The 22,461-nt window shown below is 44.1% G+C and overlaps 1 protein-coding gene across 5 annotated transcripts in view; it reads right to left on the bottom strand.

Annotated features, from left to right (window-relative positions):
• LOC140313885 (latent-transforming growth factor beta-binding protein 4) overlaps positions 1–22,461 on the bottom strand; it is a 66,513-nt gene that overhangs the window by 8,174 nt on the left and 35,878 nt on the right. For 2 of the 5 annotated variants that reach the window (XM_072391867.1, XM_072391871.1), the window contains 20 exons: positions 20,373–20,495; positions 18,052–18,228; positions 15,845–15,973; positions 14,599–15,195; positions 14,286–14,462; positions 13,584–13,715; positions 12,622–12,747; positions 11,938–12,057; positions 11,219–11,332; positions 10,881–11,000; positions 8,266–8,379; positions 8,069–8,188; positions 7,235–7,360; positions 5,235–5,360; positions 4,173–4,295; positions 2,693–2,824; positions 2,465–2,608; positions 787–1,104; positions 639–710; positions 422–550 (listed from right to left, as the gene is read on the bottom strand). In XM_072391867.1, the coding sequence (XP_072247968.1) occupies positions 422–550; positions 639–710; positions 787–1,104; positions 2,465–2,608; positions 2,693–2,824; positions 4,173–4,295; positions 5,235–5,360; positions 7,235–7,360; positions 8,069–8,188; positions 8,266–8,379; positions 10,881–11,000; positions 11,219–11,332; positions 11,938–12,057; positions 12,622–12,747; positions 13,584–13,715; positions 14,286–14,462; positions 14,599–15,195; positions 15,845–15,973; positions 18,052–18,228; positions 20,373–20,495 (3,219 nt within the window). The remainder of the gene's footprint in view (positions 1–421; positions 551–638; positions 711–786; positions 1,105–2,464; positions 2,609–2,692; positions 2,825–4,172; positions 4,296–5,234; positions 5,361–7,234; positions 7,361–8,068; positions 8,189–8,265; positions 8,380–10,880; positions 11,001–11,218; positions 11,333–11,937; positions 12,058–12,621; positions 12,748–13,583; positions 13,716–14,285; positions 14,463–14,598; positions 15,196–15,844; positions 15,974–18,051; positions 18,229–20,372; positions 20,496–22,461) is intronic. The other 3 variants (XM_072391868.1, XM_072391869.1, XM_072391870.1) reach the window with 3 other exon arrangements.

Below are 22,461 nucleotides of genomic sequence, written 5' to 3'. Positions count from 1 at the left end.
AGGAAGTGTTTGGCCGTTAGCTCATGTAGCTAACAGGAAGTGTTTGGCCGTTAGCTCACGCAGCTAACAGGAAGTGTTTATATGGAAGATTTCCGGGTGAAATTTAGAGAAAATTAATCGAAATATTCAACAAGAGAAGATGTTTTGGTTCAAATCTTTGATGAAAATTAAAAAAGCATTCCCTCAGTTGGTGACCAATCAGAGAGGACGAGGCTTTCATAGAGTTCACGTCACGAGTGATGTCACCACATGCAAATTAGGTGATTAAATGAACCAACTTCCTCAACTTGGGGTCACTCAGTTTTACCCCATTCACAGGTTACCTTCATCTCTGATAAGCTGCAGCCTGTTGAAACCTGGTTGTTAAAATGAGGATTTCTTAAAAAGTAGACGTTTGTGCTTCGTTAAATCAGCTTCGTACCGACACACTCCAGCAGCGTGCTGTTGTAAACGTATCCAATGGAGCAGTAGCAGCTGTATCCGGGGATGTTGTTGACACACACTCCGTTCTTACACACCTCTGGTTGGAAACGCTTACATTCGTCCACATCTGGAAACAAGAGAAAAGGCTGAAGCTAAAAGCAGTGAAGAACAGAAGGTAAACTGATGAGGTGACCTCCACCTGCAGGTGTGCGTACCTGTGTAGCTGAAGGCTCCTGAACCAGGCGTCACATATCCTCTCCCGCTGGGACACAGAGTCAGAAACTCCGCTGGAACACAGAGAAACGTCAGCTGCCAGAGAATGAACCCAAACACAGGCTGGACAAACTGGGCCGGATGTCTCACCTGTGTCCACAGATGGGCAGGTGTGGTACTGGCAGCCCAGCCCCCACCCCTCCCCCACCGTGCAGCAGCACTCCTGATGGCTGGTGTTGGCGGCCAGCAGGCTGCAGGTGCCAAGATCGGCCAGGTTATAGTAACACTCCCTCAGCTCACCTGGACGAGCTGCAGGGAGGGAGTGCAGCACCGGAGGGAGCTCCACCGAGCCGACGTGGAAGGAGGTGGAAGAAGAGGAAGAGGTGGAGGAGGAGGAAGAAGAGGAGGAGGAAGAAGAAGAGGAGGAGGAGGAAGAAGAGTGGTGGAGGCTGGGAACCGTCTCTGCTCCTGGAGAAACAAGGAGAGTAAATTAGTAAAATACTCACTGGTTTGGGTTTCAATTAAGTGCGGGCTGAGACGGTTCTGCCCTGCGAGGAAGGTTCTGGCCTGCGAGGACGTTCTGCCCTGCGAGGACGTTCTGTCCTGCGAGGACGTTCTGCCCTACGAGGACGTTCTTCCCTGCGAGGACGGTTCTGCCCTGCGAGGACGGTTCTGCCCTGCGAGGACGGTTCTGCCCTGCGAGGACGGTTCTGCCCTGCGAGGAGGGTTCTGTCCTGCGAGGACGGTTCTGCCCTGCGAGGACGGTTCTGCCCTGCGAGGACGGTTCTGCCCTGCGAGGACGGTTCTGCCCTGCGGGGACGGTTCTGCCCTGCGGGGACGGTTCTGTCCTGTGAGGACGGTTCTGCCCTGCGAGGAGGGTTCTGTCCTGTGAGGACGGTTCTGCCCTGCGAGGACGGTTCTGCCCTGCGAGGAGGGTTCTGTCCTGCGAGGACGGTTCTGCCCTGCGAGGACGGTTCTGCCCTGCGAGGACGGATCTGCCCTGCGAGGACGGTTCTGCCCTGCGAGGACGGTTCTGCCCTGCGAGGACGGTTCTGCCCTGCGGGGACGGTTCTGCCCTGCGGGGACGGTTCTGTCCTGCGAGGACGGTTCTGCCCTGCGAGGACGGTTCTGTCCTGTGAGGACGGTTCTGCCCTGCGAGGAGGGTTCTGTCCTGTGAGGACGGTTCTGCCCTGCGAGGACGGTTCTGCCCTGCGAGGACGGATCTGTCCTGCGAGGACGGTTCTGCCCTGCGAGGACGGTTCTGCCCTGCGAGGACGGTTCTGCCCTGCGGGGACGGTTCTGCCCTGTTAGGACGGTTCTGCCCTGCGAGGACGGTTCTGTCCTGCGAGGACGGTTCTGCCCTACGAGGACGGATCTGTCCTGCGAGGACGGTTCTGCCCTGCGAGGACGGATCTGTCCTGCGAGGACGGTTCTGCCCTGCGAGGACGGTTCTGCCCTGCGAGGACGGTTCTGCCCTGCGAGGACGGTTCTGTCCTGCGAGGACGGTTCTGCCCTACGAGGACGGTTCTGCCCTGTTAGGACGGTTCTGCCCTGCGAGGACGGTTCTGTCCTGCGAGGACGGTTCTGCCCTACGAGGACGGTTCTGCCCTGTTAGGACGGTTCTGCCCTGCGAGGACGGTTCTGTCCTGCGAGGACGTTCTGTCCTGCGAGGACGTTCTGCCCTACTTTGAACACTTCTTTAACCTCTCTGATCACAGGACAGAGACGTGTCCACCTGTGAGTTTGGGTTCTTCTACATTAATCGTGTTTTTGGGACACAAACTGTTTTAATCAAAGGTAAAAGTTCCCAGCTGGGTGTTGTGTTGACCTTGTGGCGGTGGGCTGACACACTGTCTGGTTGTGGCGTTGAACACGGCTCCAGCTCGGTCACATTTACACCTGAAGCTTCCCTTCACATTCTCGCAGCGAGCCGAGCCGCAAACACCCGGCTGGGACACACACTCGTCCTCATCTGAGAGACAACACACAGTTTTATTCATGCTAGCATTCGGGTGGAAACTGAGATGTTGGTCTGCTCCGTCACCATTTGTCTCACCTGTACAACTGCCATCGTGGGTCACCTGGAAACCCGGCTCACAGGAAGTGAGGCAGAGGTAGGAACCGATCGTATTCTCACACCGCTTTGACCCGCAAACTGAACCGCCGGAGGTGACGCACTCGTCAACATCTGAGAGGCAAACAGAGACAACGTTAGCTGAGTCAGAGTGGACCTTAGGTATGAGGAAAGAGAAGATGCAGGATATTTATCAAGAGTGAGGACAGAAAACTGAAGACAAGACACAGTCAAAACATCTAAATTGGAATTTTTTTGTGCTTGGCAGCTTCCAATTAAAAAAAATCCAACTTAACAGGTCCCTGTCTCTTAGTGTGAGTCTGACAATCTGTTTTATGCTTTTTCCCTCATCTTCAGTCCTTGTTCCTGAGCATTTTCAGTGTTTTTTCTTTGTTCAGCCACTTAACTCTGAGCTATGAACCCTTCAGGCAGAAAAAAGGCTCCTAACTCAAGGGATGAACCAGTGTTGTGTCGACACAGAACAGACAACTTAGCAAAGAAGCCATTTTAAACTGGATCTTTAGGCTCTTTGTTACCAGCAGCCTGTCACAAAGACACATCATTTGTTCCCATTTCTTTAGCTGCATCTATGAAAAACAGCAAAGAAAACACAGTTTGACAGACAGAAAATAGGATTTCTGCAGCAACAAGGTGATTCCCAAAGAGCTATTAGCTGAAAACTTGGCATATCTCAGCATGGTGTGCAGTGTGTCCTTAAAACATTTGAGGAAACTGGACAAGTGGAGGACAGAAGAAGAAGTGTCAGGCCTAAAAAACTATCTCCAGCAGATGAACAGGATCTGAAAGTGATGTCCTTAAGAAAGAGGAAAAAATCCAGCTGTGACCTGACAGGACCTGAGAGATGCATCTGGACCTTCAGCTGATCCATCTACTGTTGGCCCAAGCCTCATCAGAAATGGGCTCCATGGAAGGGTGGCTGTCAAGAAGCCGTTCTTAAGGAAGGGAAACAGGGAGAAAAGGCTGAGCTGTGCCAAATGACACAAGAAGTGGACTGAAAATCAGTGGCAACAGGTCTTATGGAGGGATGAATCCTCCCCAGAGCCCGGACCTCAACATTATTGAAGCAGTGTGGGATCATCTGACAGAGAACGGAACAAAAGGCAGCCCACATCCAAAGAAGAGCTTTGGGATGTCCTTCAAGAAGCCTGGAGAACTATTCCTGAAGACTCCTTAAAGAAATGACAGAAAGCTGGTCTCAGAGGGTTCAGGCTGTGTTGGAGAATAAAGGAGCTCAGACCAGAGATTCACTTTAAAGCTGCTGAGAACTGAGAAAAAACTCTGTTTCTGCCTCAGATTCTGGGTTTATGTTCAGGTTTGAACATGTTTCAGTGAATCTCTGCAGCTGCTTCCTGTTTTTATGCAGAAATATAAAGAAATGAAGCTGATCGAACCCACTGTGGAGCAGCTTCATGCTGACTTTGAATCTGAGATGTTTGTGTACCGAGGCAGGCGGTCTTCTCCGGGTTGGTGGTGAATCCGGCTTCACATTCACACCGGAACGAACCTTCTGTGTTCACACAGCGACCGTCTGAACACACGCCTGACTTCTCACACTCGTCCTCATCTACAGAAACATAAATAATGTGCGTAACCATGGAGATCAAAGCTGTCAAATAAACAACAAAATACACACATCTTTATGAGAAAATATCAAATATGAAAGTTCTTCATCCTGAAATAAACCAATAAAACAGCTGATTGCATTTATCCAAATACACTAGTTTATATTTATTATCATAAGACTGTAATAAAAGTTATTAATTCACTAATTCTGAAACTTTATGCTCTTTATACTCAGTAGTTACTCTTTTTTATATATGTTACAATTTGTTTTATTTGTCTGTGACTTTAAATTCAGTTTGTTTTTAGATCAAATTAATTACTTTAAATGTGGTTATTTGGACCACAATGATGAACATTTTCCACTGATCTCTGACATGTTTGAGCTGATTTAGACTGATTTCTTTAGATAATAAATAGATTTCTGTGTTAATTATGCGATTTAAAGCATTTAAAACAACAACACAGCAAACAAGCTGAATATAAACTCAACATTTCTAGATTTTAAACCAATTCTCACATCATGAGGCTCTTAAAAGCAGGACTCTGAGGCTGTTTCGGTAATAATCTGAGTCTGTGTTTGATTGATTAACCTATGAAAACTGATGAAAAGTAACCGAAGGTCCAGTTTCCAGTTTCAGATTGATTAAACTCCAGGTTGAACAGCGGTCCTGGGTAATCTGAATCTGTCTTTGATGAAAACTGATGAAAAGAAACCGAAGGTCCAGTTTCCAGTTTCAGATTGATTAAACTCCGGTTTGAACAGCGGTCCTGGGTAATCTGAATCTGTCTTTGATGAAAACTGATGAAAAGAAACCGAAGGTCCAGTTTCCAGTTTCAGATTGATTAAACTCCAGGTTGAACAGCGGTCCTGGGTAATCTGAATCTGTCTTTGATGAAAACTGATGAAAAGAAACCGAAGGTCCAGTTTCCTGGGACTCACCGAGGCAGGCCGTCCTGTTGTGGCTCAGAGTGAATCCCTGTGAACACACACACATGTAGGATCCAGGTGTGTTCACACACTCTCCTCTGGAGAAGCAGAAGTCACCCTCCAGACACTCGTTAATGTCTGAGAAAAGACAAAATTAATGAGTAAATATAATAATAATTAATTATATATGATAATTAATATAATAAATATCATCAGAAAAATAAACTGACAACGAGCTCCTCCAGTAACTCGATTACAAAAATACTCAAAGTAAATGATTTGCTTCAATGCTTCGATGCGCAGGTGTGTTCCAGGTGTGTGTGGTTCCTCAGGTGTGTGTGGTTCCTCAGGTGTGTGTGGTTCCTCAGGTGTGTTACAGGTGTGTTACAGGTGTGTGTGGTTCCTCAGGTGTGTGGTTCCTCAGGTGTGTGTGGTTCCTCAGGTGTGTTCCAGGTGTGTGTGGTTCCCCAGGTGTGTGTGGTTCCTCAGGTGTGTGTGGTTCCTCAGGTGTGTTCCAGGTGTGTGTGGTTCCCCAGGTGTGTGTGGTTCCTCAGGTGTGTGTGGTTCCTCAGGTGTGTTACAGGTGTGTGTGGTTCCTCAGGTGTGTGTGGTTCCTCAGGTGTGTTCTAGGTGTGTGTGGTTCCTCAGGTGTGTGTGTGTGGTTCCTCAGGTGTGTGTGGTTCCTCAGGTGTGTGTGGTTCCTCAGGTGTGTTCCAGGTGTGTGTGGTTCCTCAGGTGTGTTCCAGGTGTGTGTGGTTCCTCAGGTGTGTGTGGTTCCTCAGGTGTGTGTGGTTCCTCAGGTGTGTGGTTCCTCAGGTGTGTGTGGCTCCTCAGGTGTGTTCCAGGTGTGTGTGGCTCCTCAGGTGTGTGTGGCTCCTCAGGTGTGTTCCAGGTGTGTGTGGCTCCTCAGGTGTGTTCCAGGTGTGTGTGGTTCCTCAGGTGTGTGTGGTTCCTCAGGTGTGTTCCAGGTGTGTTCCTGGTGTGTTTACAGGTGTGTGTCACTGCTTCATCAGGACAGGGATCAAATACTTCGGCTCTTTTCTGTCGTTGTTCAACATGAGGAGAGAAGCTGAACCAGTGAAAGTTCTGGGATCACAGAGGGACCGATAGGCCAAAGAAGAACCCTCAAAGGCCCGTCCAACGGATCAGAACCATCTGCAGGAGGCAGGTGTGTCTCTGTCAGAGACGACTGTCCACAGAAGACTTCATGAACAGAAACTCAGAGGCTACACTGCTACATGCTAACCGCTAGTTAGCTACTGCTACATGCTAACCGCTAGTTAGCTACTGCTACATGCTAACCGCTAGTTAGCCACAGAAACAGGATGGACACGTCACAGTTTGCCAAAAAGTCCTTAAAGGAGCTGCAGAGTTCTGGAAAAAGGTGTTTTGGACAGACCGGACCCAGAAGAACCTGCATCAGAGTGAAGAAAGTGTGGAGACCAACAGGAACCAAGATCCACAGCATAGCAGCTGCTCTGCTGAACACGGTGGGGGGGGGGGGGGGGGGGGGGGGTGATGGTGTGGGCATGTCTGGCTGCCACAGGTTCTGCTGCCACAGGTTCTGGTTCTGGCTGCCACAGGTTCTGCTGCCACAGGTTCTGCTGCCACAGGTTCTGCTGCTGATGGCAGCTGCTCCATCAACTCTGAGCTGGAACTGATCTGCTCCAGCTCCAGTAAATGCCTCCAAAGCTTCATCCTGCAACAAGATAATGATCCAAACATCCTGCTGAGCAGCACCAGAGTTTCTCAGAGCTGAAACATGGCCGAGGCCGTCAGATGGTTCAGATCCAGCTGGTTCAGATCCAGCTGGTTCAGCTGGTTCAGATCCAGCTGAGCTTCTATCTGCTGAAGGAGGGACTTAAAGGGACAAACTGAGGGCTGAACATGGCGGCTTTAATCCATCACACTGTCCCACACATTATGGAGGGTTCTGTGTGAACAAATTATTTCCCAGATCTTCCTGTTTCTGTATTTTAACCTGTTCTGACCCCCATCTGAGATCCACTCACCTCTGCACTGCCTCCCCAGGCCAGAGGTCCGATATCCAGGCAGACAGTCGCATCTGAAGGAGCCGACGGTGTTGACGCACTGCCGCTCTCCGTCACACGCCCTGCCGCTCGCACACTCATCAACATCTGCAGCAGAAACAACCAGAGGTGCACTTCTTACGTTACTGTCAGACACCCCAAAGAAAGAAGAAAACATCCTGAGATCAGAGCACAGTTAAAGTTGGAAATATTTTCACAATTAAGGACGTAATGATCAACATTAACATCGATTTCCCTGAAGTTAGGAAGAAGGACGGCATGTGGACCAAGGTTTTTAGTCCCAAAAACAGTTTTATTCCTGCTGCTATCACCTAACTGGAGACCGAAGCTGAAAGTTGAGGCTGTTCCAAAACCAAAAGGACACGAGTCTGAACCTCAAGCTGCGAGTGAAACGGTTTCAAACGTCTGTTTTGTTGGAAGTGGACGTATGAATGGATTTTAGCTCAAACATCACGGTAAAAATGAGGGGAAAAGCAGCTGAATGTGCCATCTGTGCTTTGTACAAATGAACACCTCCACTTGTTGCTTCTCCAACCACTCAGAAACACAGAGTTAAGTTTTTCTTTGCTGTAGCCAGATCAGTGTAACACCAAGTTCCCATCATCCCTCACTCTAACCCTGGAGCAAACCTGTAGAAAACCGACCAATCAGAGGACACGAAAAGCCAAAGTAGAAGTACCAAAGATATAAATTTCCACTTTGAATAATCTTTTAAGTTGACTTTTAGACAAAAACAAACAGCTTTCTGAGTGTTTGGCTGCTGGTGAACTGAGCTGAGTACACGTGGGTGCGTACCTGTGCACTGTCTGTTGGTCAGTGTGTAACCAGGACGACACGACACACACCTGTAGGATCCCACAGAGTTCACACACATCTGCCCGGGACACTGCGACTGTTCTGCACACTCGTTGACATCTGAACACACACACAGACTCGGTTATGCCCCCGTTTCCCTCTCAGTTCTGGATCATTGATCTGATCAGAGTGCTCACCTGTACAGGTGTTGTTCTGGAGCTTGTAGCCATTGTGACAGACACAGCGGAAGCTTCCAGGTGTGTTTTCGCAGCGACCGTTGGAGCACGGAGCCTGACGGCACTCATCAATATCTGCGGCATCACAACACGGCAGAGATAAAACAGACAAAGGCACCTCATCAGTTTGCAGCCCGGATTCATGGTTATTACATAGATGCATTTCAGCATCATAACAGATGAATTTCAGCACCATAACAGATGAATTTCAGCACCATAACAGATGAATTTCAGCACCATAACAGATGAATTTCGGCACCATAACAGATGAATTTCAGCACCATAACAGATGCATTTCGGCACCATAACAGATGAATTTCAGCACCATAACAGATGAATTTCGGCACCATAACAGATGAATTTCGGCACCATAACAGATGAATTTCAGCACCATAATAGATGAATTTCGGCACCATAACAGATGAATTTCGGCACCATAACAGATGAATTTCAGCACCATAACAGATGAATTTCAGCACCATAACAGATGAATTTCAGCACCATAATAGATGAATTTCAGCACCATAACAGATGAATTTCAGCACCATAACAGATGAATTTCGGCACCATAACAGATGAATTTCAGCACCATAACAGATGAATTTCAGCACCATAACAGATGAATTTCAGCACCATAACAGATGAATTTCAGCACCATAATATCTGAATTTCGGCACCATAACAGATGAATTTCAGCACCATAATAGATGAATTTCAGCATCATAACAGATGAATTTCAGCACCATAACAGATGAATTTCAGCACCATAACAGATGAATTTCGGCACCATAACAGATGAATTTCAGCACCATAACAGATGAATTTCAGCACCATAACAGATGAATTTCAGCACCATAATATCTGAATTTCGGCACCATAACAGATGAATTTCAGCACCATAACAGATGAATTTCAGCACCATAACAGATGAATTTCAGCACCATAACAGATGAATTTCAGCACCATAACAGATGAATTTCAGCACCATAATATCTGAATTTCGGCACCATAACAGATGAATTTCAGCACCATAACAGATGAATTTCAGCATCATAACAGATGAATTTCAGCATCATAACAGATGAATTTCGGCACCATAACAGATGAATTTCGGCACCATAACAGATGCATTTCAGCATCATAACAGATGAATTTCAGCATCATAACAGATGAATTTCAGCATCATAACAGATGAATTTCGGCACCATAACAGATGAATTTCGGCACCATAACAGATGAATTTCGGCACCATAACAGATGCATTTCAGCATCATAACAGATGAATTTCAGCATCATAACAGATGAATTTCAGCATCATAACAGATGAATTTCGGCACCATAACAGATGAATTTCGGCACCATAACAGATGAATTTCAGCACCATAACAGATGAATTTCGGCACCTTAACAGATGAATTTCGGCACCATAACAGATGCATTTCGGCACCATAACAGATGAATTTCGGCACCATAACAGATGAATTTCGGCACCATAACAGATGCATTTCAGCATCATAACAGATGAATTTCAGCATCATAACAGATGAATTTCAGCATCATAACAGATGAATTTCGGCACCATAACAGATGAATTTCAGCACCATAACAGATGAATTTCGGCACCATAACAGATGAATTTCAGCACCATAACAGATGAATTTCGGCACCTTAACAGATGAATTTCGGCACCATAACAGATGAATTTCGGCACCATAACAGATGCATTTCGGCACCATAACAGATGAATTTCGGCACCATAACAGATGCATTTCGGCACCATAATAGAAGAATTTCAGCACCATAACAGATGAATTTCGGCACCATAACAGATGAATTTCGGCACCATAACAGATGAATTTCGGCACCATAACAGATGAATTTCAGCACCATAATAGATGAATTTCGGCACCATAAAAGAATAATTTCGGCACCATAACAGATGAATTTCGGCACCATAACAGATGAACTTCAGCACCATAACAGATGAATTACCAATTTTAACCATTCATTCTAACCTGAATACTACAGAAACATTATTCTATATTACCTCATAACTACTGCTTTATTATTTCCATTTTTGTTACGATATTACCAGGTTTCTTATTAAAATATTGCAACGAATACAATCATTTTATTTTTAGCAGGTTACCATATTATTTCTTTAATATTACCAAACTATTACCAAATAGTTTAGCCTTATATTGCCGTTTGTTTCGGCCCCTTTTACCCTGTTACTTCAGTTTCAGTCTTTACCAGGCTATAACCTGGTTATTACTTTAGTTATTACATGATGTTACCTTACATTTGGCCCAGGTAGGGCCAATTTTAAGGTAATTTAAGGTATATAAAACGGAGGAAGGTTTTGGAGACAAGCTTGAAGAGAAAGTCCATAACTATAGTCCGCATCTTGTGTTTTTGCCACTGCTCAGAGACAAATATTTTGTGAAAACATCCGGAGAAACGGAGCGGATGGCGGGCTTTTCCCCGTCTGAGTCACCTGGTTCCAACAGAACAGTTAGAAAGCTGGAAGGTTCAGCTAAATGTGGCTGACACTGTGACCAGGTGAGCGGCGTTACCTGTGCAGAGCCCGTTGAGCAGCCCGTACCCCGGCTGGCAGGACGCGCAGCGGTACGAGCCCTGCGTGTTCACGCACTCCTGACCGGGACACTGCATCGGGTCCACGCACTCGTCCACATCTGCAACACACAGGTGAGACACACCTGAGTCTTCCTTCAGCCAATCACACGAACAGAAACAGTGGGAACGCCGCGTTCTGCATAATTTTATGGATTGGATCAAAAATAATGATGATGATAATCGATAAAATCATTGATGAGCCGTTAAAAAAGACCCGATAGGCTCAAATATGTAATCACAACTGAACGAGCAGATCCGTTCCCTCATGTGTCTTTACCTGTGCAGGTGTTGCCAACCAGCTTGTAACCAAGGCGACAGACACACCTGTAGCTGCCCGGCGTGTTGTCACAGCGACCGTCTCTGCAGGGGTTCTGCTGACACTCGTCGATGTCTGAGAGTTCAGAACAAAACGCACGAAACAAGCAGATACTTTACCGGTTTCACTAAATTTAAGCAGAATTACATTTAATTCTAATACTGATAAAAATATATAATTTAATATTTCATGTTTTCAAGAATGATATTTTTATTCTCTTTGGATTCTTCTTTATACTGTTTTTCTAATTGTTCTTATTATTACCATAAATATCTAATTATTTTTCTTATTTCATTCATCTCATTGAAAAAAACACAACGGAATCAATAAATTGATTTTAGGACTTATTATAATTATTGTTCTCAGTAGATTTGGAAATATAAAGTAAAAAATTATTTTTTTATTGTTAATCTTGAAATATTCCTAAAACATTTTTCATTTATTTTTGGACATTTTATCATATAAAAAACCTAAATATTTTCTATATTTTTTTAAAAACAAAATTGTTTACATTTTATTCTTATATTTTCCAGATTCTTTTAAACGATTTATATTTAATATATATTCCAGATTTTCTTTACAACTTTCAGGCAAACAAAACAAATCACATCCAATTGCAAGCGAATAATATGAAAACACAACGAGAAACATTTCAACAAACCAACAGGAATTGGCGTCACCTTGGCAACTGTTCTGCTGGTTGTTGCTTCTGTAACCAAGGCGACAGACACACCTGTAGCTGCCCGGCGTGTTGTCACAGCGACCGTCTCTGCAGGGGTTCTGCTGACACTCGTCGATGTCTGAGAGTTCAGAACAAAACGCACGAAACAAGCAGATACTTTACCGGTTTCACTAAATTTAAGCAGAATTACATTTAATTTTAAGTTTAAAACGTGTAAAATCGGGAATATGATTCACTTCAATAATTATTCATCTAAATATTAAGTAAAAAAAGATATTTCAGATGTTTTTATTGTTAATATTGAAATATTCTGAAAATATTGTTTAATTGATAATATTTCATTTATATTATTGTAAACTTTTTTAAAATTTTATTATATTAATAAGATAAAAAATATTTTCTACATTTAAAAAAAAATTTTTTTAACTATTCTAATATATCTAACTCATTTATCTCACTAATAAATATGACAATTTTTTTTACATATTCTTATATTTTCCAGATTTTTTTTACGGTATAGTTTTAATATATATTCTAGATTTTCTTTACAACTTTCAGGCAAACAAAACAAATCACATCCAATTATATCATTTTATATGCATTATATATATTATATATATTCATAAGTGAATAATATGCAGATACAACGTTTCAACAAAGCAACAACAGGAATTGGCGTCACCTTGGCAACTGTTCTGCTGGTTGTTGCTTCTGTATCCAGAGGGACACACACACCTGTAGCTGCCAGGTGTGTTCACACACTCTCCAACCAAACACACACCTGGCGTCTGCGCACACTCGTTCACATCTGCGCACAAAAAGAAAAGAGAAGAAGAAAACAGAAGAAGAAAACAGAAGAAGAAAAGTTATTTTCATCCGTCTGAGAATAAACGGCGATGAATAAATTAGTTTTGTGGTTTTTATGATGCAAGACGACACAGAAAAATCCTGTTTAAACCCGATTGTGTTTATTTATAAAAAATTAAATTAATAATAAATAAATATGGATAAAAACAGATAAGATGAAAGTTTTAAAAAGTCTGTAAAAATTGACTGATAATATCAAACTTAAACAGTAAAATCAATCAAAAGACCTGAAAAATATAAGAAAATATAAAAGAATATCAAGATTACAGAAACATCCCATTTAAATGTTCTCCTATAATTTCAATATTCAAATTTTTAAAAGATCAAAAAGTTACAAACAATGAAGTCACAAAAAAGAAAAATTCTAAACTAATTTGTCAGAATTGAAAGAAAAACAAATAAAAAGTAAAAAAAACAACATTATGTGAACAAAGATAATCAATTAAATTGATTAATAACAGAAAATTAAGAAATATTATGAATAAATATGGAAGTTAATAAAATAATAAAAATAATAAAACTGAAAAGATGATAAATGTCTAAAAAGATTTAAGAACATTTTTTTTTAACATGTTCTTAGATAATATATATATTATTATTATTATTATTATATATACACAGTATTTATATTTATTTTCCCTTTCAAATATCCTCAAATAATTCAAACAATATTTTAAAAAATCTGATTATAAAACTATCAAAGTAACAAAAATAAACTAAAAATATTTACAAATAAATTTCACAAACGAAGAAAGAATCTGAATGAATCCGACTCACCGAGACAGTTTGTGCGCTGAGAGTTGGGCTGGAATCCCTGATCACACACACAGGTGTGTTTCCCACCTGGCTGATCCACACAGAGGCCCCGCCCACACACACCTGGTCTGCTTTCACACACACTGCGCACCGCTGCGCACATACACACACACACACACACACACACAGGCACACACACACACACACACACACACACACACACAGAGACACACACACACACACACACACAGACACACACACACACACACACACACAGGCACACACACACACACACACACACACACACACACACACACACACACACACAGAGACACACGTGTTACTATCTAATCAGGTAAATGTTGAACTCATTGGACAGTTAAATATTAATTTCTTCAGTCTCACCAAAAAACATGATTATATATAATTTAAATAATTGTAATTATTATAGTATTATTATAATTTAATATAATACATATATATATATATAATATAAATATATAATATATATGATTATAGAGCTGCATTCAGGGATCAATATTATCTCATAAAGAGAAAGAAGAAGCTTCATTTGGCCTTTTTCCACAGTTTCTTTTCAGTTTCTTTTCAGTTTTAATAGAAAAATTAAACCCAAATCAGATTTATTTCCAGTCCTGATAACATGAATGTCAGAACTTCCTGGTTCTGCTGACAGGAAACACCTGGTATTCTGCAGGTACTCACTCTGGACTCTGGTGGGTCGGATTGTTGGGCTCACAGCTGCTTTGTTCTGCTGGGGGGGGAGTTCTTTGCCGGGTCTGGACCCACGCTCTGGGTTCTGTGGCTGAGCTGGAGCTGGGAGAGAGTCGCCTCGGGCTGCCGGCTGATCGGGTCGGGACCCTGACGAGGGTCGGCTGCCTGCTGGGAGCAGAAACCCCCCCAGAGGAACACAAACACAGAGACAGCAGACACTGTTGAAATGAATCTCCTTTAAAGCAGGTCCAGGTTCTGTCTGCTGAGAGGTTCTGTGTGAAGCTGCCGGTCCAGTTCTGGTTACCTTTACTCTCTGATGACGGAGGCTGAGGTTTCGGTTGTGTTGTGAGTGACGGGGAAGAGCTGGGCTGGTTCTGTTGGGTCGCTGGCCGGCCCTGGACGGCTGTGGTGGCACCGGCAGGTTGTGCAGGCCTGGCTGGGGGGGGCTGAGGCTGGGGCTGCACCTTGGGCTGCGGTGAGCTGGGTCTGGTGTCAGCTGAGCTGGGTCTGGTACCAGCTGAGCTGGGTCTGGTACCAGCTGAGCTGGGTCTGGTGTCAGCTGAGCTGGGTCTGGTACCAGCTGAGCTGGGTCTGGTGTCAGCTGAGCTGGGTCTGGTGTCAGCTGAGCTGGGTCTGGTGTCAGCTGAGCTGGGTCTGGTGCCAGCTGAGCTGGGTCTGGTGTCAGCTGAGCTGGGTCTGGTACCAGCTGAGCTGGGTCTGGTGTCAGCTGAGCTGGGTCTGGTACCAGCTGAGCTGGGTCTGGTACCAGCTGAGCTGGGTCTGGTGCCAGCTGAGCTGGGTCTGGTGCCAGCTGAGCTGGGTCTGGTGTCAGCTGAGCTAGAGGAGGATGATTTCTGCTGAGAACTGTGAGTTCCACCGTCACTGGACCCAGATTCAGGACCTGGAAGGAGGTTTTATTTATTATTCATGAGGGTAAGAAGCAGCCAGGAGCTGCTGATCAATGCTCTGATTAACTGATCAATGCTCTGATTAACTGATCAATGCTCTGGTTAACTGATCAATGCTCTGATTAACTGATCGATGCTCTGATTAACTGATCCTCAGTCAGTTTCAGGCCATTTCCAAACCATTACTTCAGCTTATTGCTGCTGAAGCTGCTTCTCCAAGCTGTTGGGGTTCACTTAGTTTTCCACACACTGCTTCTGTGTTTAGTCTCTGATTTACTGAGTCTTTTTTTAATCAAGTGACAGTAAAAATCATGTTAGAGAATAATAAGGAGCAATGGTTACATGGTGTCCAGCTTCAGCATCCACAGAGAGACCGACTGAGGCAGGAAGGCAGCTGCTGGGCCCCAAAAAGCCACAACCCAGAACAATGAAACAGGGCAGGAAGTCTCTTCATGAGCATCACTGATGAATCCCACAAGAAAACTCAAGTTTTTAAGTATTTTGTGCATGAATTGGAAGACTAAAACCCCAACAACCTGAAGTATGAACGTGTTATCTTAGAACTGAGCTGTAACCAGACTTATGGTCCATAATCAGCCCATCCAGCCCGGTTCTGCACTCAGAGACGAGCCGATCGGGTACCTTTGCTGTCCTGGGCTGTCAGCAGGGATCCTCGGCTGCCCAGCTGCTCGGTCACTCTCTGGGTGAACTGCAGAGTCGATGCTGTGTAGTGATATCCAGGCCCAGCCGGGCAGATCTCCTTAAAGGCAACTGGAGAAGCACCAAAGGGAAGAAACACGTGAACATCTGAAACAAACCATCCCTCTGTTTTTACTCAGCAGGTAGAGCAGGTGCCTGGGCTTATAGGCGGTGGCCATCTTGTCATCCAACGGGCCCAAAGCACCTCAAGGATAGACGACCCCTACTTCTTGATCCCAATAAAAAACTACAAAATGGAGCGGGTTGGTCGTGGAAGGGACCTGGGATCTGACCCAATCCATCCTAATCCATCACCTTCAGTGCTTCTTAAAGTCAAGGATGCTGTCTGAATCAGATGAGTAAAAGGAAATAGGCCTTCCTTCCATTTGGGACAGCATCAGCAGCACCCCCCACAGTACAGCTTTAAAAACCTAACAAAACAAAGAATATTATTCCATCCCAGGTTTATCTTCCATCTGAATGACTTCCATGAGCCCAAAGGATTTTGGAGGCTTTAAGAACACTGAGGATACAGAAAGTTATCCTTGAAATTTCACCAGATCTCACATTAAAACTTAAGGGAGGCAGACACGGGAACTACAGAGAAACTTTAAGAAGGATTTAAAGTTGTTAGCCTGGATTTTACAGCGATTTATAATTATTCGGACTCTCAATTGATTGAAATGTTTAATCGTGATTAATCACAGGATTGTCCACAGTTAACTCATTATTAATCGCAAATTAATCGCACTTTCATTTTATGTTCTAAATGCACCTTAATGGCATATTTTTTCATTCTTTTACCAACAGAGCAGACATATATGTTTGCTTTCCGTTTTAGTCACTCATATGTGTCCTTTTGCATTGAATTTAATTCTCAATCGATTGATTTATCAATTTAACATCTCATATTTCGTTGTTTTGGTAAAAAAAAAGTGAGATTTCGCAATTCATGACTTTGGTTTCCAACCCTGCCCCAGAATGTTTTACTTTACGGTCATCTCGCATTATTCTGGACTTTTGATGGCGTCTCTTCAACAAAGAATTCATGCTGTACATGTGCAGGGTTCACACAGTTATTATGACAGCTGGAGGAGGAGGTTTATCTTCCATCTGAATGTCTTCCATGTGCCCAAAGGATTTTGGAGGCTTTAAGAACACCGAGGATACAGAAAGTTATCCTTGAAATTTCACCAGATCTCACAATAAAACTCAAGTTTTTCCATGTAACAATCCTTTAAAGGATCCTTGAAATCGGATCAGTCTTTCTGTGAGATTCTATGATGTGGTGTCGTAGAAAAGCAGCTGTTAAGGATCCTTTCGTGACTTTGAGAAGCTCCTTTCACCCCCAGTGCAATTAACTGCCCTCTAGAGGCAGACGCGGGAACTACAGAGAAACGTTAAGAAGGATTTAAAGTTGTTAGCCTGGATTTTACAGCGATTTATAATTATTTGGACTCTCAATTAATTGAAATGTTTAATCGTGATTAATCACAGGATTGTCCACAGTTAACTCATTATTAATCGCAAATTAATCGCACTTTGATTTTATGTTCTTATTGCACCTTAATGGCATATTTTTTCATTCTTTTGCCAACAGAGCAGACAAATATGTTTGCTTTACGTTTTAGCCAATCATATGTGTCCTTTTCCACTGAATTTAATTCTCGATCGATTGATTTATCCATTTAACATCTCATATTTCGTTGTTTTGGAAAAAAAAAGTGAGATTTCGCAATTCATGAATTTGTTTTCCTGAGAAACTTTAAGGATTTAAAGTTGTTAGCCTGGATTTTACAGCGATTTATAATTATTTGGACTCTCAATTGATTGAAATGTTTAATTGTGATTAATCACAGGATTGTCCACAGTTAACTCATTATTAATCGCAAATTAATCGCACTTTCATTTTATGTTCTTAATGGCATATTTTTTAATTCTTTTACCAACAACTTTACGCACATGCATCTGTTTTAGCCAATCATATGTGTCCTTTTCCATTGAATTTAATTCTCGATCGATTGATTTATCTATTTAACATCTCATATTTCGTTGTTTTGGAAAAAAAAAAGTGAGATTTCGCAATTCATGACTTTGGTTTCATAGTTTGGGTCAGTTTCAGTTGAGGAGTTCCCAGCCTGCCGACCCACCTGAACCAAAGTAAGGACACCTCTGGCAGTCGGGTCCCCAGGCTTTGCCGACTCGGCTGCAGCAGCAGATCTGTTTGGTGATGTTTCGGACGATTGGCATGGAGCAGGAGGACGGACCCACACCCGACTCCAGGACCCGGTAGCACTGACCCTTCTCTTCTGATATCACACTGTGGGCTGAGGAGGACACACAAGGACAGGGATGAGCTGAAGAGCTCGTCTCGGGGTCCGAACCGAGCTGAGAGCCGAGGTGCCAGCAGAGCGCTGCATGCAGAACCAGAACATGCTGTTCTACGGTTAAAAGAGACGCAGTCAGACAGCTTCAACACAAAGACAACGAGCTGGGAAGTGGACTTCCAAGCTGGTTTCACAGCAGGACAAATGATGCAGGAACAGAAAAACAGCTGAGATAAAAGGACCGGAACCAAACCTGTTGGGAGGCTCTGTTTTGGGTTTGAGTTACACGCTGGTGTTTGTTCATTTCTGTGAAGCACAAAACATTTTGTTCCCTGGAAGAACAGCCGTCGGATGATAAAGACATTCACAGACAAGAAAAAAACAAGCAGACATTTAGTTAATGAACCAGCGCTAAGCTTTGATCAGCACGATGCCATCAGACAGCAGGCAGACCAGCATCCTGCAGCTCCTCTTCCTCTCACTCAGAGAATGCCGGTTGGAAAAGGCGAACACCGGTCAGGCTTCGCTGAAACCATCTGAGCAGAAACCAGAGAAGAGCAACAGCCTCTGATGATGGTCAGTGGGAGAAACGTTTAATTCAAATCCGAGAGAAATTAGGACATCCAGAAAAAAACTGGAAACTTACAGTTTCAACTTAAGATTTTACATTAATGTCATTATTCTGCTTAAAGTGGAAATTAAACATATTAATATTAAAAGTATCCGAGTATTACAGGAATCACACTTTTTCTGTACGGATTTCAGAATGTTTCTTCTGCCATTTTTTAACAATTCAACACAATTTTCTGAGGTCTTATTGAGATGTTTGAGACAGGCTTTGGTCAGAATATCTGTTGGTTTAAGCACAGCGGCTCTCGGTCTCAGCCCTGTTTTAACACCTAACAGGCTGTTTTCTGGGGGGGGGGGGGGGGGGGGCACTTAGCAAGTTAGCAGCAGATGCTCACAGCCCCTGTCATACCCAAAATACAGATAGTTCCTCTATTGATCCCAGAGGGAAACAGTTTAGCAGTTAGCTGTAAGTTAGCAGTTAGCTGTAAGCTAGCAGCAGATGCTAGCATAGAATGCTTTCTCATCAAAGGAACAGCAGTAACTCCTTAGAAGTTCGTCATCTTCATTAGCTAAGCTGTTAGCGTTAGCTGCTGCTAAAGGAATAAATAAATCAGTAAATAAACCATGAGGAGTTATTTCATTAGCTAAGCTGTTAGCGTTAGCTGCTGCTAAAGGAAGAAATAAATCAGTAAATAAACCATGAGGAGTTATTTCTCAGATGCTTCCATTTCCCTGCTCTGAAGTTCAGGCTCTGAGAGTTGGAACTGATTCTCTTTGTGGCTCAGTTCCTTCAGTCCAGCGTTGAACTGGACCAAGTTGTTAAAACAGTGGGATGAAAAGTGTCTGCTGCACATTCACAGTCTTTAGCTAACTCTGCTGGAACATTAGCCTCAGATATAGTTTATCCACTGGGCTCTTATATCCTCTGAGGCTGCTGCTGGATGGAAGATGCATGCTCCTCAGTGCAGCTGACAGCAGAACATTTCCACCAGAAGCTGGCTTCATCCGTCCAGCAGGGGGGATGTGGGTGGGCGGGGCTTAGCAGAGGAGGCGGGGCTAACTTAAGGAGTGATGTACTTTAGGAATTAAAATCAGAACGGCTCATTAAAGGAGGAACTTTCAAAGGGGAACTAAATAAATACCTGGGATTTTTACACAATATCACCTCATTCAGTCTGAATATTTGCTCTGTAATATAGAAAATATAATTTAATTTAATTTTAAATCCAATGTGTTGAAAAAAGGCAGAAACAGTTTATTTTTTGACTCCAGTTTCACCTTCTTAATGTAGAAAGATTTAATACTGACACACAAAATTTGGGATATTCAGAGAGACTTGAAATAATTCTGTGTTTTGAAGACTTTTGAAGATGCTAAAACCAATAAAGTTAGGACTGTAAAAGCCTTAAAGTGTCAGTTTCTCCGCAGTTTGAGGATTAAACTCCCACCAGCAACACCAGAGCAGCTGCTCTCAGAGCTCAGACAGATTCCAGAAGTCCTGACAGAAGTCGCCTTGTTCCTCTTTTCCTTTTCAAGCCGGCGGCAGCGTGCGTGCACGTGTGTGCGTTACTTACAGATGCAGATTCCGTGCGCGGTGTCGAGGATGAACCCCAACCTACACACACAGCTATAGCTCCCCCTGGTGTTCACACAGAGCCCGTTCTCACAGAGGCCCGGCTGCAGGCACTCATTCACATCTACACACATTAACACACAGTAAGAACGCCTCATTTCTCAGCTCCAGGAGGTCAGAGACGGGAAAACGCAGGTCCAATAAACTGGGCTCAGGTCCAATAAACTGGGCTCGGGTCCAATAACCTGGGCTCAGGTCCAATAAACTGGACTCAGGTCCAATAAATTGGGCTCGGGTCCAATAAACTGGGCTCAGGTCCAATAAACTGGACACGGGTCCAATGAACTGGGCTCGGGTCCAATGAACTGGACGCGGGTCCAATGAACTGGGCTCGGGTCCAATGAACTGGACTCAAGTCCAATAAACTGGGTTCAGGTCCAATAAACTGGGCTCAGGTCCAATGAACTGGACGCGGGTCCAATGAACTGGACACAGGTCCAATGAACTGGACTCGGGTCCAATAAACTGGACAGAGGTCCAATAAACTGGTCTCAGGTCCAATGAACTGGACTCAAGTCCAATAAACTGGGTTCAGGTCCAATAAACTGGACACAGGTCCAATGAACTGGACAGAGGTCCAATAAACTGGACGCGGGTCCAATAAACTGGACTCATGTCCAATAAACTGGACTCAGGCCCAATAAACTGGACTCGGGTCCGATAAACTGGACTCAGGTCCAATAAACTGGACTCAGGCCCGATAAACTGGACTCGGGTCCGATAAACTGGACTCGGGTCCGATAAACTGGACTCGGGTCCAATAAACTGGACTCAGGCCCAATAAACTGGACTCGGGTCCGATAAACTGGACTCAGGTCCAATAAACTGGACGCGGGTCCAATAAACTGGACTCATGTCCAATAAACTGGACGCGGGTCCAATAAACTGGACTCATGTCCGATAAACTGGACTCATGTCCAATAAACTGGACTCAGGTCCGATAAACTGGACTCAGGTCCAATAAACTGGACTCATGTCCAATAAACTGGACTCAGGTCCGATAAACTGGACTCAGGTCCAATAAACTGGACTCATGTCCGATAAACTGGACTCGGGTCCAATAAACTAGACTCGGGTCCAATGAACTGGACTCGGGTCCAATAAACTGGACTCGGGTCCAATAAACTGGGCTTGGGATGGATTCAAACCTTAGTACAGAACACCAAAGAACAACATATAGGACTCATCTGTTCCTTCAGGACTGAACTACTGTAATTCCTTATTATTGTTCTGTCCCACAGATTCTCTGAAAAGCCTCCAGCTGATCCAAAACCCTGCAGCCAGAGTTCTGCTGAGATCTAACAGCAGAGATCATGTTTCTCCAGTTTTAGCTTCTCTTCATTGGCTCCCTGTTAGATTCAGAATAGAATTTAAGATTCTTCTCCTCACATATAAAGCTCTTAATGACCGAGCTCCATCACATCTTAAAGATCTCACAGTTGGATATTTCCCCAACAGAGCACTTTGCTCTCAGGCTGCAGGTTTCCTTGTGGTTCCCAGAGTTTCTAAAAGCAGAATGGGAGGCAGAGCCTTCAGTTATCAGGCCCCTAAAAGCAGAATGGGAGGCAGAGCCTTCAGTTATCAGGCCCCTAAAAGCAGAATGGGAGGCAGAGCCTTCAGTTATCAGGCCCCTAAAAGCAGAATGGGAGGCAGAGCCTTCAGTTATCAGGCCCCTAAAAGCAGAATGGGAGGCAGAGCCTTCAGTTATCAGGCCCCTAAAAGCAGAATGGGAGGCAGAGCCTTCAGTTATCAGGCCCCTAAAAGCAGAACGGGAGGCAGAGCCTTCAGTTATCAGGCCCCTAAAAGCAGAATGGGAGGCAGAGCCTTCAGTTATCAGGCCCCTAAAAGCAGAATGGGAGGTAGAGCCTTCAGTTATCAGGCCCCTAAAAGCAGAATGGGAGGCAGAGCCTTCAGTTATCAGGCCCCTAAAAGCAGAATGGGAGGCAGAGCCTTCAGTTATCAGGCCCCTAAAAGCAGAATGGGAGGCAGAGCCTTCAGTTATCAGGCCCCTAAAAGCAGAATGGGAGGCA

The sequence above is a fragment of the Leuresthes tenuis genome, unplaced genomic scaffold (assembly GCF_036924035.1).
Source record: "Leuresthes tenuis unplaced genomic scaffold, fLeuTen1.0.hap1 SCAF_9, whole genome shotgun sequence".
Lineage (NCBI taxonomy): Eukaryota > Metazoa > Chordata > Actinopteri > Atheriniformes > Atherinopsidae > Leuresthes > Leuresthes tenuis.
Note: the sequence above shows the minus strand (reverse complement) of the source record. Positions and strands in the feature narration are given on the sequence as shown.